At 36.6% G+C, this 13,425-nt stretch overlaps 1 protein-coding gene across 6 annotated transcripts in view; it reads left to right on the top strand.

The window, feature by feature from the left end:
• Positions 1 to 13,425, top strand: part of SPAG1 (sperm associated antigen 1) — a 98,542-nt gene that overhangs the window by 7,636 nt on the left and 77,481 nt on the right. For 5 of the 6 annotated variants that reach the window (XM_049700228.1, XM_049700226.1, XM_049700227.1 and 2 more), the window contains one exon: positions 11,696 to 11,821. In XM_049700228.1, coding sequence (XP_049556185.1) covers positions 11,696 to 11,821 — 126 coding nt within the window. Of the gene's footprint in view, positions 1 to 11,695; positions 11,822 to 13,425 lie in introns of those variants that run through there. The other variant, XM_049700231.1, reaches the window with a different exon arrangement.

Below are 13,425 nucleotides of genomic sequence, written 5' to 3' on the forward strand. Positions count from 1 at the left end.
TCCACTGTACATTCCTGCCTCCTTTATCAAAGATAAGGTGACCATATGTGCGTGGGTTTATCTTTGAGCTTTCTATCCTGTTCCATTGATCTATCTTTCTGCTTTTGTGCCAGTACCATACTGTCTTGATTACTGTAGCTTTATAGTATAGTCTGAAGTCAGGGAGCCTGATTCCTCCAGCTCCATTTTTTTGTTCTCAAGATTGCTTTGGCTATTTGGGGTCTTTTGTGTTTCCATACAAATTGTGAAAATATTTTTCTAGTTCTGTGAAAAATGCCAGTGGTAGTTTGATAGGGATTGCATTGAATCTGTAGATTGCATTGGGTAGTAGAGTCATTTTCACAATGTTGATTCTTCCAATCCAAGAACATGGTATATCTCTCCATCTATTTGTATCATCTTTAATTTCTTTCATCAGTGTCTTATAATTTTCTGCATACAGGTCTTTTGTCTCCTTGGGTAGGTTTATTCCTAGGTATTTTATCCTTTTTGTTGCAGTGGTAAATGGGAGGGTTTTCTTGATTTCACTTTCAGATTTTTCATCATTAGTGTATAGAAATGCCAGAGATTTCTGTGCATTAATTTTATATCCTGCAACTTTACCAGATTCATTGATTAACTCTAGTAGTTTTTTGGTAGCATCTTTAGGCTTCTCTATGTATAGTATCCTGTCATCTGCAAACAGTGACAGCTTTACTTCTTCTTTTCCGATTTGGATTCCTTTTATTTCCTTTTCTTCTCTGATTGCTGTGGCTAAAACTTCCCAAACTATGTTGAATAAGAGTGGTGAGAGTGGGCAACCTTGTCTTGTTGCTGATCTTAGTGGAAATGCTTTCAGTTTTTCACCATTGAGGATGATGTTGGCTGTGGGTTTGTCATATATGGTCTTTATCATATTGAGGAAAGTTCCCTCTATGCCTACTTTCTGCAGGGTTTTTATCATAAATGGGTGTTGAATTTTGTCAAAAGCTTTCTCTGCATCTATTGAGATGATCATATGGTTTTTCTCCTTCAATGTGTTAATATGGTTTATCACATTGATTGATTTGTGTATATTGAAGAATCCTTGCATTCCTGGAATAAAACCCACTTGATCATGGTGTATGATCCTTTTAATGTGCTGTTGGATTCTGTTTGCTAGTATTTTGTTGAGGATTTTTGCATCTATGTTCATCAGTGATATTGGCCTGTAGTTTTCTTTCTTTGTGACATCCTTGTCTGGTTTTGGTATCAAGGTGATGATGGCCTCGTAGAATGAATTTGGGAGTGTTCCTCCCTCTGCTATATTTTGGAAGAGTTTGAGAAGGATAGGTGTTAGCTCTTCTATAAATGTTTGATAGAATTCACCTGTGAATCCATCAGGTCCTGGGCTTTTGTTTGTTGGAAGATTTTTAATCACAGTTTCAATTACAGTGCTTGTGATTGGTCTGTTCATATTTTCTGTTTCTTCCTGATTCAGTCTTGGCAGGTTGTACATTTCTAAGAATTTGTCCGTTTCTTCCAGGTTGTCCATTTTATTGGCATAGAGTTGCTTGTAGTAATCTCTCATGATCCTTTGTATTTCTGCAGTGTCAGTTGTTACTTCTCCTTTTTCATTTCTATTCTATTGATTTGAATCTTCTCCCTTTTTTCTTTGATGAGTCTGGCTAATGGTTTATCAATTTTGTTTATCTTCTCAAAGAACCAGCTTTTAGTTTTAGTGATCTTTGCTATCGTTTCCTTCATTTCTTTTTCATTTATTTCTGATCTGATTTTTATGATTTCTTTCCTTCTGCTAACTTTGGGGTTTTTTGTTCTTCTTTCTCTAATTGCTTTAGGTGCAAGGTTAGGTTGTTTATTCGAGATGTTTCCTGTTTCTTAAGGTGGGCTTGTATTGCTATAAACTTCCCTCTTAGAACTGCTGTTGCTGCTTCCCGTAGGTTTTGGGTCGTTGTGTCTCCACTGTCATTTGTTTCTAGGTATTTTTGATTTCCTCTTTGATTTCTTCAGTGATCACTTCGTTATTAAGTAGTGTATTGTTTAGCCTCCATGTGTTTGTATTTTTTACAGATCTTTTCCTGTAATTGATATCTAGTCTCATAGTGTTGTGGTCGCAAAAGATACTTGATACCATATTAATTTTCTTAAAATGACCAAGACTTCATTTGTGACCCAAGATATGACCTATCCTGGAGAATGTTCCATGAGCACTTGAGAAAAATGTGTATTCTGTTGTTTTTGGTTGGAGTGTCCTATAAATATCAATTAAGTCCATCTTGTTTAATGTATCATTTAAAGCTTGTGTTTCCTTATTTATTTTCATTTTGGATGATCTGTTCATTGGTGAAAGTGGGGTGTTAAAGTCCCCTTCTATGAATGTGTTACTGTCGATTTCCCCTTTTATGGCTGTTAGTATTTGCCTTATGTATTGAGGTGCTCCTATGTTGGGTGCATAAATATTTACAATTGTTATATCTTCTTCTTGGACCGATCCCTTGATCATTATGTAGTGTCCTTCTTTGTCCCTTGTAATAGTCTTTATTTTCAAGTCTGTTTTGTCTGATATGAGAATTGCTACTCCAGCTTTCTTTTGATTTCCATTTGCATGGAATATCTTTTCCCATCCCCTTACTTTCAGTCTGTATGTGTCTCTAGGTCTGAAGTGGATCTCTTGTAGACAGCATATATATGGGTCTTGTTTTTGTATCCATTCAGCCAATCTGTGACTTTTGGTTGGAGCATTTAGTCCATTTACATTTAAGGTAATTATTGATATGTATGTTCCTGTTGCTATTTTCTAAGTTGTTTTGGGTTTGTTATTGTAGGTCTTTTCCTTCTCTTGTGTTTCTTGCCTAGAGAAGTTCCTTTAGCATTTGTTGTAAAGCTGGTTTGGTGGTGCTGAACTCTCTCAACTTTTGCTTGTCTGTAAAGGTTTCAATTTCTCCATCAAATCTGAATGAGATCCTTGCTGGGTAGAGTAATCTTGGTTGCAGGTTTTTCTCCTTCATCACTTTAAATATGTCCTGCCACTCCCTTCTGGCTTGCAGAGTTTCTGCTGAAAGATCAGCTGTTAACCTTATGGGGATTCCCTTGTGTGTTATTTGTTGTTTTTTCCTTGCTGCTTTTAATATGCTTTCTTTGTATTTAATTTTTGACAGTTTGATTAATATGTGTCTTGGTGTATTTCTCCTTGGATTTATCCTGTATGGGACTCTCTGTGCTTCCTGGACTTGATTAACTATTTCCTTTCCCATATTAGGGAAGTTTTCAACTATAATCTCTTCAAATATTTTTCTCAGTCCCTTTCTTTTTCTCTTCTTCTGGAACCCCTATAATTCGAATGTCGGTGTGTTTAATGTTGTCCCAGAGGTCTCTGAGACTGTCCTCAGTTCTTTTCATTCTTTTTTCTTTATTCTGCTCTGCAGTAATTATTTCCACTATGTTATCTTCCAGGTCACTTATCCTATCTTCTGTCTCAGTTATTCTGCTATTGATCCCATCTAGAGTATTTTTCATTTCATTTTTTGTGTTGTTCATTGTTGTTTGTTTCATCTATAGTTCTTCTAGGTCCTTGTTAAATGTTTCTTTCATTTTGTCCATTCTGTTTCCAAGATTTTGGATCATCTTTACTATCATTATTCTGAATTCTTTTTCAGGTAGACTGCCTATTTCCTTTTATTTGTTAGGTCTGGTGGGTTTTTATATTGCTCCTTCATTTGTGGTGAGTTTTTCTGTCTTCTCATTTTGCTTATCTTACTGTGTTTGGGGTCTCCTTTTTGCAGGCTGCAGGTTCGTAGTTCCCGTTGTTTTTGGTGTCTGTCCCCAGTGGCTAAGGTTAGTTCAGTGGGTTGTGTAGGCTTCCTGGTGGAGGGGACTAGTGCCTGTGTTCTGGTGGAGGAGGCTGTATCTTGTCTTTCTGGTGAGTAGGTCCACGTCTGGTGGTGTGTTTTGGGGTGTCTGTGGACTTATTATGATTTTAGACAGCCTCTCTGCTAATGGGTGGGGTTGTGTTCCTCTTTTGCTAGTTGTTTGGCATAGGGTGTCCAGCACTTTAGCTTGCTGGTCGTTGAGTGAAGTTGGGTCCTGGCGTTGAGATGGAGATCTCTGGGAGATTTTCGCCGTTTGATATTATGTGGAGCTGGGAGGTCTCTTGTTGACCAGTGTCCTGAAGTTGGCTCTCCCACCTCAGAGACACAGCACCGACTCCTGGCTGCAGCACCAAGAGCCTTTCCTCCACACAGCTTTCACGCCGCCCTAGTCTCGAAGCTCCTGCCACTGCTCCTCAGGCCGGGTCCCTGTGGGAGCTGCTTGCCAATTTCTACAAAATAACTTGTATTTGAGTTGAGATTGTGTTGAATTTGTGGATCTATTTTGGAGGAATTGATATCTTAACAATATTGAGATTTCTGATCCATGAACATATATTTTTTCTGTTCATATAGGTCTTTAATGAAGCAGTGTCTTATAGTTTTCAGTGTATACTTCTTATTTTTAATGAAATTTATTTCTAAGTATCTATTTTATGCTACTGTAAAAGTTAATGTTTTAATTTAAATTTTTTTGCTCATTCTTAGTCACTTCAGTTATGAAATTTTATTGGTTTATATAAAATTTATTATCTTAACCATTTTTTTTTTTTGCGGTACGCGGGCCTCTCCCTGTTGTGACTCTCCCGTTGTGGAGTACAGGCTCTGGATGCGCAGGCTCAGCGGCCATGTCTCACAGGCCTGGCCGCTCCACGGCATGTGGGATGTTCCCAGACTGGGGCACGAACCTGTGTCCCCTGCATCGGCAGGCGGACTCTCAACCACTGCGCCACCAGGGAAGCCCCTATCTTAACCATTTTTAAGTGTACAGTTTATTAGTGTTAAGTATGTTCATATTGTTGTTCAACCAATCTCAAAAACTTTTTCATCTTCCAAAACTGAAGTTCTCTACCCATTAAATAACAACTCTCCAATCCCACCCCCACCACCAGCCCCTGGCAACCACCATTCTACTTTCTGTTTTATTTTTTGATCTGTTTACATTCTTTTTTATTTTTTTATTGCAGTATAGTTGATTTACAATGTTGTGTCAGCATGAGGTGTACAGCACAGTGATTCAGTTATACATACATATATATATATCTTTTTTCTGATTCTTTTCCCTTACAGGTTATTACAAAATATTGAGTATAGTTCCCTGTGCTACACAGTAGGTCCTTGTTGATTATTTTATATATTGTAGTGTATATATATTAATCCCAAACTCCTAATTTATCCCTCCCCCCCTTCCCTTTTGATAACCGTAAGTTTGTTTTCTATGTCTGTGGGCCTATTTCTGTTTTGTTTATAAGTTCATTTATATCATTTTTTTTGGATTCCATATGTAAACAATATCATATGATGTTTGTCTTTCTCTGTCTGGCTTTTCACTTAGTATAATCATCTCTAGTCCATCCATGTTGCTGCAGATGGCATCATTTCATTCTTTTTTATGGCTGAGTAAATATACCACATCTTCCTTATCCATTCACCTGTTGAGACATTTAGGTTGCTTGCATGTCTTGGCTATTGTAAACAGTGCTGCAATGAACATTGGGGTGCATATATCTTTTCCAATTACGGTTTTATCCAGATGTATGCTCAGGAGTGGGATTGCAGTATCATATGGTAACTCTATTTTTAGTTTTATAAGGAACCTCTATACTGTTCTCCATAGTGGCTGCACCAATTTACATTCCCACCAACAGTGTAGGAGAGTTCCTTTTTCTCCACACCCTCTCCAACATTTATTATTTGTAGACTTTTTGACGATGGCCATTCTGACCAACGTGAGGTGATACTTCATTGTAGTTTTGATTTGCATTTCTCTAATAATTAGTGACGTTGAGCATCTTTTCATGTGCCTTTTGGCCTTCTGTATGTCTTCTTTGGAGAAATGTCTCTTTAGATCTTCTGCCCATTTTTTTGATTTTATATATATATATATATATATATATATATATATATAGAACTGTATTAGCTGTTTGTATATTTTGGAGATTAATCTTTTGTCATTTGCATCATTTGCAAATATTTTCTCCTATTCTGTAGGTTGTCCTTTCGTTTTGTTTGTGGTTTCCTTTGCTGTGCAAAAGCTTTTAAGTTTAATTAGGTACCATTTGTTTATTTTTGTCTTTATTTCCATTATTCTAGGAAATGGATCTAAAACGATATTGCTGCAATTTATGTCAAAGAGTATTCTGCCTATGTTTTCCTCTAGGAGTTTTAAAGTATCCAGTCTTAAATCTATTTTTATTTATTTATTTATTTATTTATTTGCGGTACGCGGGCCTCTCACTGTTGTGGCCTCTCCCGTTGCGGAGCACAGGCTCCGGACGTGCAGGCTCAGTGACCATGGCTCACGGGCCCAGCCACTCCGCGGCATGTAGGATCTTCCCGGACCGGGGCACGAACCCATCCATGTTCCCTGCATCGGCAGGTGGACTCTCAACCACTGCGCCACCAGGGAAGCCCTTTAATTTATTTTTGTATGTGGTGGGAGAGAATGTTCTAATTTCATTCTTTTACATGTGGCTGTCCAGTTTTCCCAGCACCACTTGTTGAAGAGTCTGTCTTTTCTTCGTTGTGTATTCTTGCCTCCTTTGTCATAGATTAATTACCATAGGTGTATGGGTTTATTTCTCGGCTGTCTATCCCGTTCCATTGATGTATATTTCTGTTTTTTGTGCCAGTACCATACTGTTTTGATTATTGTAGCTTTATAGCATAGTCTGAAGTCAGGAAGCCTGATTCCTCCAGCTTCATTTTTCTTTCTCAAGATTGCTTTTGGCTCTTTGGGGTCTTTTGTGTTTCCATACAAATGTAAAATTTTTTGTTCTAGTTCTGTGAAAAATGCCATTGGTAATTTGATAGGGATTGCATTGAATGTGTAAATTGCCTTGGGTAATATAGTCATTTGGACAATATTGATTCTTCTAATCCAAGAACATGGTATATCTTTCCATCTCTTTGTGTCGTCATCAATTTCTTTCATCAGCCTCTTACAGATTTTGGAGTACAGAGCATTTGCCTCCTTGGGTAGGTTTATTCCTAGGTATTTTATTCTTTTTTATGTGATGATAAATGGGATTGTTTCCTTAATTTTTCTTTCTGATCTTTTGTTGTTAATGTATAGAAATGCAACAGATTTCTGTGTGTTAAGTTTGTATCCTGCGACTTTACCAAATTCATCGATGAGCTTTAATAGTTTTCTGGTAGCATCTTTAGGATCTTCTATGTATAATAAGTATCATGTCATCTGCAAATTGTGACAGTTTAACAACTTCTTTTCCAGTTTGGATGCCTTTTATTTATTTTTCTTCTCTGATTGCTGTGGCTAAGACTTCAAAAACTTTGTTGAATAAAAGTGGCGAGATTGGACATCCTTTTCTTCTTCCTGTTCACCATTGAGTATGATGTTAGCTGTGAGTTTGTCATTTATGGCCTTTGTTATGTGGAGGTTTGTTCCCTCTTTGCCAATTTTCTGGAGAGTTTTTATCATAAATGCATGTTGAATTTTACCAAAAGCTTTTTCTGCATCTATTGACCATTCTACTTTCTGTTTCTTTGAGTTTGGCTAATCTAGATACCTCATATCAGTAGAATTTTAATTTCAATTTCTACTTGTACATTGCAAGCTTATAGTTATCTAAAATTGGCCTTTTTATATTGACTGTGTATCCTGTGTCTTGTTTAATTCAAACTAACACATTCGTTCTAGTAGCTTTTTTTTGTAGATTCCTTGGATTTTCTTTATGGAAGATTATGGCATCTGTGAATATTGAAAGATTTTCTTCTTTTCCATACTGGCTGCCTTTTATTCCTTTTACTTGCCTTATTCCATTGGCTTGGACCTCTAGTACAATGTTGAAATGAGAGCAGATATCTTTGTCTTGTTCCCAGTCTTAGGTGAAATCATCCAGCCTTTCATTATGTTACTTTTAGATTTGTATAGATGTCCTATATCAGGTTGAGGAAGTTCCCTTCTGTTCCATGTTTGATGGATGGAGAATTTTTATCATGAATGGATATTGAATTTTGTGAAATGCTTTTCCTGCATTTATTGAGATGAACATATGGTTTTCTTAGTAATCTGTTAATGAGGTAATTTATGTACACTGTTTTTGAGTGTTATAGTAACCTTGCATTCCAGGATAAACCCTACTCATCATGATGTATCTTTTTCATATGGATTGGATTGCTAAAATTTTGTCAAGGACTTTTTGTGTCTATGGATCATGAGAGATATTGGCCTGTAGTTTTCTTGTAATGTCATTGTCTAGTTTCTTAGCAGGGTACTGTTGACCTCAGAGTGAGTTGGAAAGTATTCTCTCTTCTTCTGTTTCCTAGAAAAGCTTGTGTATAATTGATATTATTTCTTCCTTAAATGTTTTCTAGAATTTACCATTGATGCCATCTGGGCCTCAAGTTTTCTTTATTGGTAAGGTTTTAACTATTAATTCAGTTTCTTTAGTAGACTAAGGGCTATTCGGGTTATCTTCAGAGCTTTCTCTCTGTCCAGCTCTCTCCTCTCAGAAATCTTGCCTCCTCAGTTCTTGCAATCTTGGTCTCCCCAAAGTCTGACCTCCGTTCTTCTAAATTCATTGAGACCTAAGACTGTTTCCTTTCCCTATGCTGTAGCCTGGAAACACTAGGCAGTCAGTTTGGAGCAAATGTAGGGTTTACCTCATTTGTTTTCCTTCTTTCAAGAATTATTGTCCTGTGCTACCTGTTGTCCAGTGTCTGAAAACTATTGTTTCATATATCAGGTTTTCTAAAGTTTAGGCAGGAGGATAAATCTAGTCCCTGTTACTTTGTCAGAGCCAGAAGCTCCTTTATTGACTTTTCTATTGATATGTTTCTTATTTATTTGTAAGAGTTCTTTCCTACATATTTTAATTTTTCCCTCAATTTGTTAATTTGCCTTATAAGTTTTGTGTGTGATGTTTATTTATTTTTATGTAACCACACCTCTTGATTTTATCCTTTATGATCTTTACGTTTGTTTTATACTTAGGAAGACTCTGTCTCCACCAGATACATATTTACCTATATCGTCTCATAGTTCCTTTGTGGCTTCATTTTGCTTAAGAAATATATATATTTTTAAACAGACTCTGGGAAAACAAATTTTTTTGGTTTTACTTTATTTTATTCAGCGTATTTTCTTCTGAGGTAAATCATACACTTGAAAACAATTTTGAGTTATGTGTATTCTCTAACTCAGAATGCTAATTTTCAAAAACTTTCAGCTTTCTCATTTTGTCATTTTATTGACTTGAGTTTGAAAATTTGGTAATTAATCTACAGGTTAAAATAGCAGTTTTTGTCCAGCGTTCTTTGGCTTTATTTTCTGAGGGGTAAACAGCCATTTTAATTGCAGGGCCTGTTTGTTCTTTCTCGGTCAATTCTTAAGTTAGTTTCCTTCTCATCTCCTTTCCTTCATACTTTTTCCCTTGTTTTTCTTTTTCTCTTCCTGTTTCTCCTGTTTGCCTCCTTTTCATCCTCCCTGCTTCCTATATGGGTAGGACAGTTAATATAGTTTATCCTAGCCCCTGTTTGAAGAGTGTCTGACAAATATTAGACCCTCACTATATATCTGCTGAATAATAAATAATAGAATTTCACAGATAATAAGGAAATATCTTACTCAGTTTTTCTGGCCTCTGTGACGATTCAGTTTAATAAACATTATTGTGAACCTAGTATATGCCAGACACTGTGCTGGGTCTTTTTGTGTTTTTTGTTTAAGTACTTCACCTTTTCTTATATCTAAGTTAAGTTTTTCAGGGAATTTGTTTATTTTATCTAACTTGCAAAGTTATTGGTATAAATTTGTCTAAAACATCCCCTTGTTTTTTTTAGTATCTGTAGAATTATTAGTGACGTATCTCTTTTATCCCTGATACTAGTAATTTGTATTTTTTCCTTTCACTTTCTTTTGACTAGTCTTGCTAAGTGTTTGTCAGTTGTATTAATTTATTTCCAGAAAAACTAGTTTTGGGCTTCCCTGGTGGCGCAGTGGTTGAGAGTCCACCTGCCGATGCAGGGGACATGGGTTCGTGCCCTGGTCCGGGAAGATCCCACATGCCGCGGAGCAGCTGGGCCTGTGAGCCATGGCCGCTGGGCCTGCACGTCCGGAGCCTGTGCTCCGCAACGGGAGAGGCCACAACAGTGAGAGGCCCACTTACCACAAAAAAAAACAAAAACAAAACAAAACAAAAAAACTAGTTTTGAATGTTGATTTTCTTTATTTTTCTATTATGTTTTACAGATTCCTACTTTTATTTTTTAATATTTTTATTTCCTTCTACCTACTTTGGCTTTAATGTGTTTTCTCTCTCTTCATTAGTTTTTTAAGGTAGAAGCTTAAATAATTGGATCTTAAGCCTTTCTTCTTGTTTAAAGTTGTATATTTCTCTCTAATACTTTATCTGAATCCTACAAATTATATGTCATGTTTTCATTATCACTTAGTTCAAATTATTTTCCAATTTCCCATCTGATTTCCTTTTTTAACCCATGATCTCTTTATAAGTGTATTGTTTAATTTCCAATTACTTGGGGATAATTTAAATACTTATTATTACTGAATTCTAGTTTAGGTCTGTTGTGGTCAGATACCATACTTTGTATAATTTCACCCCTATCAAATTTATTGAGACTTTTTTTGGCCTATGTTCCATGTGGTCTTGAAAATAACATAGAAGTTTTTAATATTGATTAGGTCAAGTTGGTTAATGTTCACATCTGTAATAACATTACTGATTCTCTTTTTGTCCACGTTTTCCCTGTGTCCATTCTACTGTTAATCAAATAGATGCATTTTGGATACTGAGTTTTTCATTTTCAGGATTTCCATTAAATCTTTTTAAAGTTTCCATTCTTCTCCCAAAGTTCTCAATTGTTCATGCATGTTGTCCACCCTCCTCACATATTTACTGTAGCTGTTTTTAAGTCCCTATTTGTTACTTCCAACATCCGTCCACTCTATGAGTCTGCTTCTGTTGACTGTGGGTAATGTTTTTCTGCTTCTTTGTCTTTCTTATTATTTGTATATTTTATACTGACCACTGTATATAAAAAAAAATCAGTGGAATCTGAAGTAATTAATATTTAACTACAGAAAGGAGCATGTTCCTTTTGTCAAACTGCTAGAGTTGGAGACTGGGTCAATCTAATCTGTATGTTAAGTTGCAGCTGATGTGCTAAGGTTCTTGATATTAAGACATAGGCTCTGCCCTCAAGGAACTTACAGTGTGGTAAGAGGGACAAACAATAAATAGAGGATTTAAAACTATGCTAAACACAGAGGAGGAACACTTTTAGCCCAACCAGGAAGTTCAGAGAAAGCTTGCTGGAAGGGATGATGAAAAAGATCTTGTAAGATAAATAAAGTAGGAAGGGCACCAATGAATGTAGGAAGGGCACCAATGAATATACTGAACAATACTGAACTGTACACTTAAAAATAGTTAAGATGATACATTTTATGTTATTGTATATTTTCCTACAGTTGAAAAAAAAAACGAGAGGGTAAGAAGGGCATTTCAGGTAGGGAAAATGGCATGATCAAATTGTCACCTAAAAATTGACCCACAGTAAACTATGATGATGTACAGTCCTTTCTAATGCCTGGTTAATTATTTCAAACTGTATATTTACCTTCTTTTTTCCTCTCTCCTTCTTAGAGTTGGGTATCAGAAATTAAAAAAGAAGATGATAAAATACACTTTCAAGAAAATGAAACATTTCCAGCAATGGAAGATAATTTGCCTCCAGTTCGTGGTTCAACCAGCCATCTTCATGTTGCCAAGGTAGGCCTTTTTGGTGTGGGGTGTGAGTGGTAGGGGGAGAAAGTTGTTGTTTATTAAGAACATTATCTTGGTTTAATCAGTGTAGCCGAAGTGTGATGTCCTGTAGGCAGCTGGGGATTTTTTTTTCAGGTGATCGTGTGTCATCACCTTCTGGAGTAGGCCTCACCTGGAGATCAGAATCAAACAGTATTTTCATTTGAAGGCTTGCATCTGGGGTTTACCACCTTCCTCATTTTTTCTTTTGCTGTTCTGTCTCTTCTACTCTGACAAGTTTTGATGAGTACTTAAGATCCAATTCAGTGTGTAAGAGTTTCAGGGAGTAATTTCATGTATCCAATAGAGGTATAGAGGGAGTAGTTTATTACACAATTAAGTATGATTTAAAGCGTTAAACAGATGAATTAATCTGTTTAACCCATTAAACATGGATTTCAAGCAGTTATAGATGTCATTTCTCTGTTTAGTGCATTTCTCCCCCCATCTCCAGCCCCTCATTTTTATTCCTCTGAGATTGGTCCCTATTTTGCCATGCAGATCTCTCCTTGGTAACCCATGGCTTCCATAGAGAAGGGGCCTGTTGGAGTTCCAGGTTCACTTAACTTCAAGTTAAAATTGAGCTTCTTGGCATCCACCTGACCCTGATATTATAGAACCCAGCCCTTGTCTCCAGTGGGCTTTCACTTGGATCACACATTCCATTCCCTCTGCCCTCTTTTTTTTTTTTCTTTTATTCCTATCATCTTTAAGAGGATGCTTACCTAAGTCTCTTCATTTCGGGTTGAGTCATTCTTGTTTTTCTCGTCTCTTCTTTGAGTCCCCAGTTTTATTTGAAAAACATTCATAGCCTTTTCATCACTCTGCTCCTTGGTAATTTACCTTCCTGGGTCTTTTACTCATTAGGAATTACTCAGGTAACTGAGGTACAAAGTAAGTAAGTATAGGAAGGATACTACTGTCTGTAATCAGTGAATTCGTATTTATTGAACACTCGTTATGTGTTAAGTCTGTGTCCTGAAACTATAAGAACAAAAAACATTTGGTCTCTGTCCTCAAAGAGCTTATAGTCCAGTAGGAATAGACAGACTAGTAGTATAGTGGTTCTCAAAGTATGGCCCGTGGATGCTGATTGTCCCAGAGATCCTTCTAGGGGATCCAGAAAGTCAATGTTATTTTAAAAAATAATGCTGATGCTTTTGTCTCTTTCACTCGGTTGACATTTGCACTGAGGGTAAATCTGCTGGTGCCTTACCATGAATCAAAGCAGTGGCACCAACTGGACTAGTGGTCATTGTTTTCTCCACTGCTGTGCACTCATAGTAAAAAATTCCAATTTAACTTAAAAGTGTCTTTGATGAAACAATAAAACTTTTTTTGTCATTAAATCTTGAATCTTGAGGACATATCTTTTTAACATTCTGTGTGTACCAAATGTAAAATAGATAGCTAGTGGGAAGCAGCCACATAGCACAGGGAGATCAGCTCCGTGCTTTGTGTCCACCTAGAGGGGTGGGAGGGAGTCGCAAGAGGGAGGAGATACGGGGATATATGTATAGCCCCTTCACTTTGTTATACAGCAGAAACTAACACACCATTGTAAAGCAACT

This window comes from Orcinus orca, chromosome 17 (assembly GCF_937001465.1).
Source record: "Orcinus orca chromosome 17, mOrcOrc1.1, whole genome shotgun sequence".
NCBI lineage: Eukaryota > Metazoa > Chordata > Mammalia > Artiodactyla > Delphinidae > Orcinus > Orcinus orca.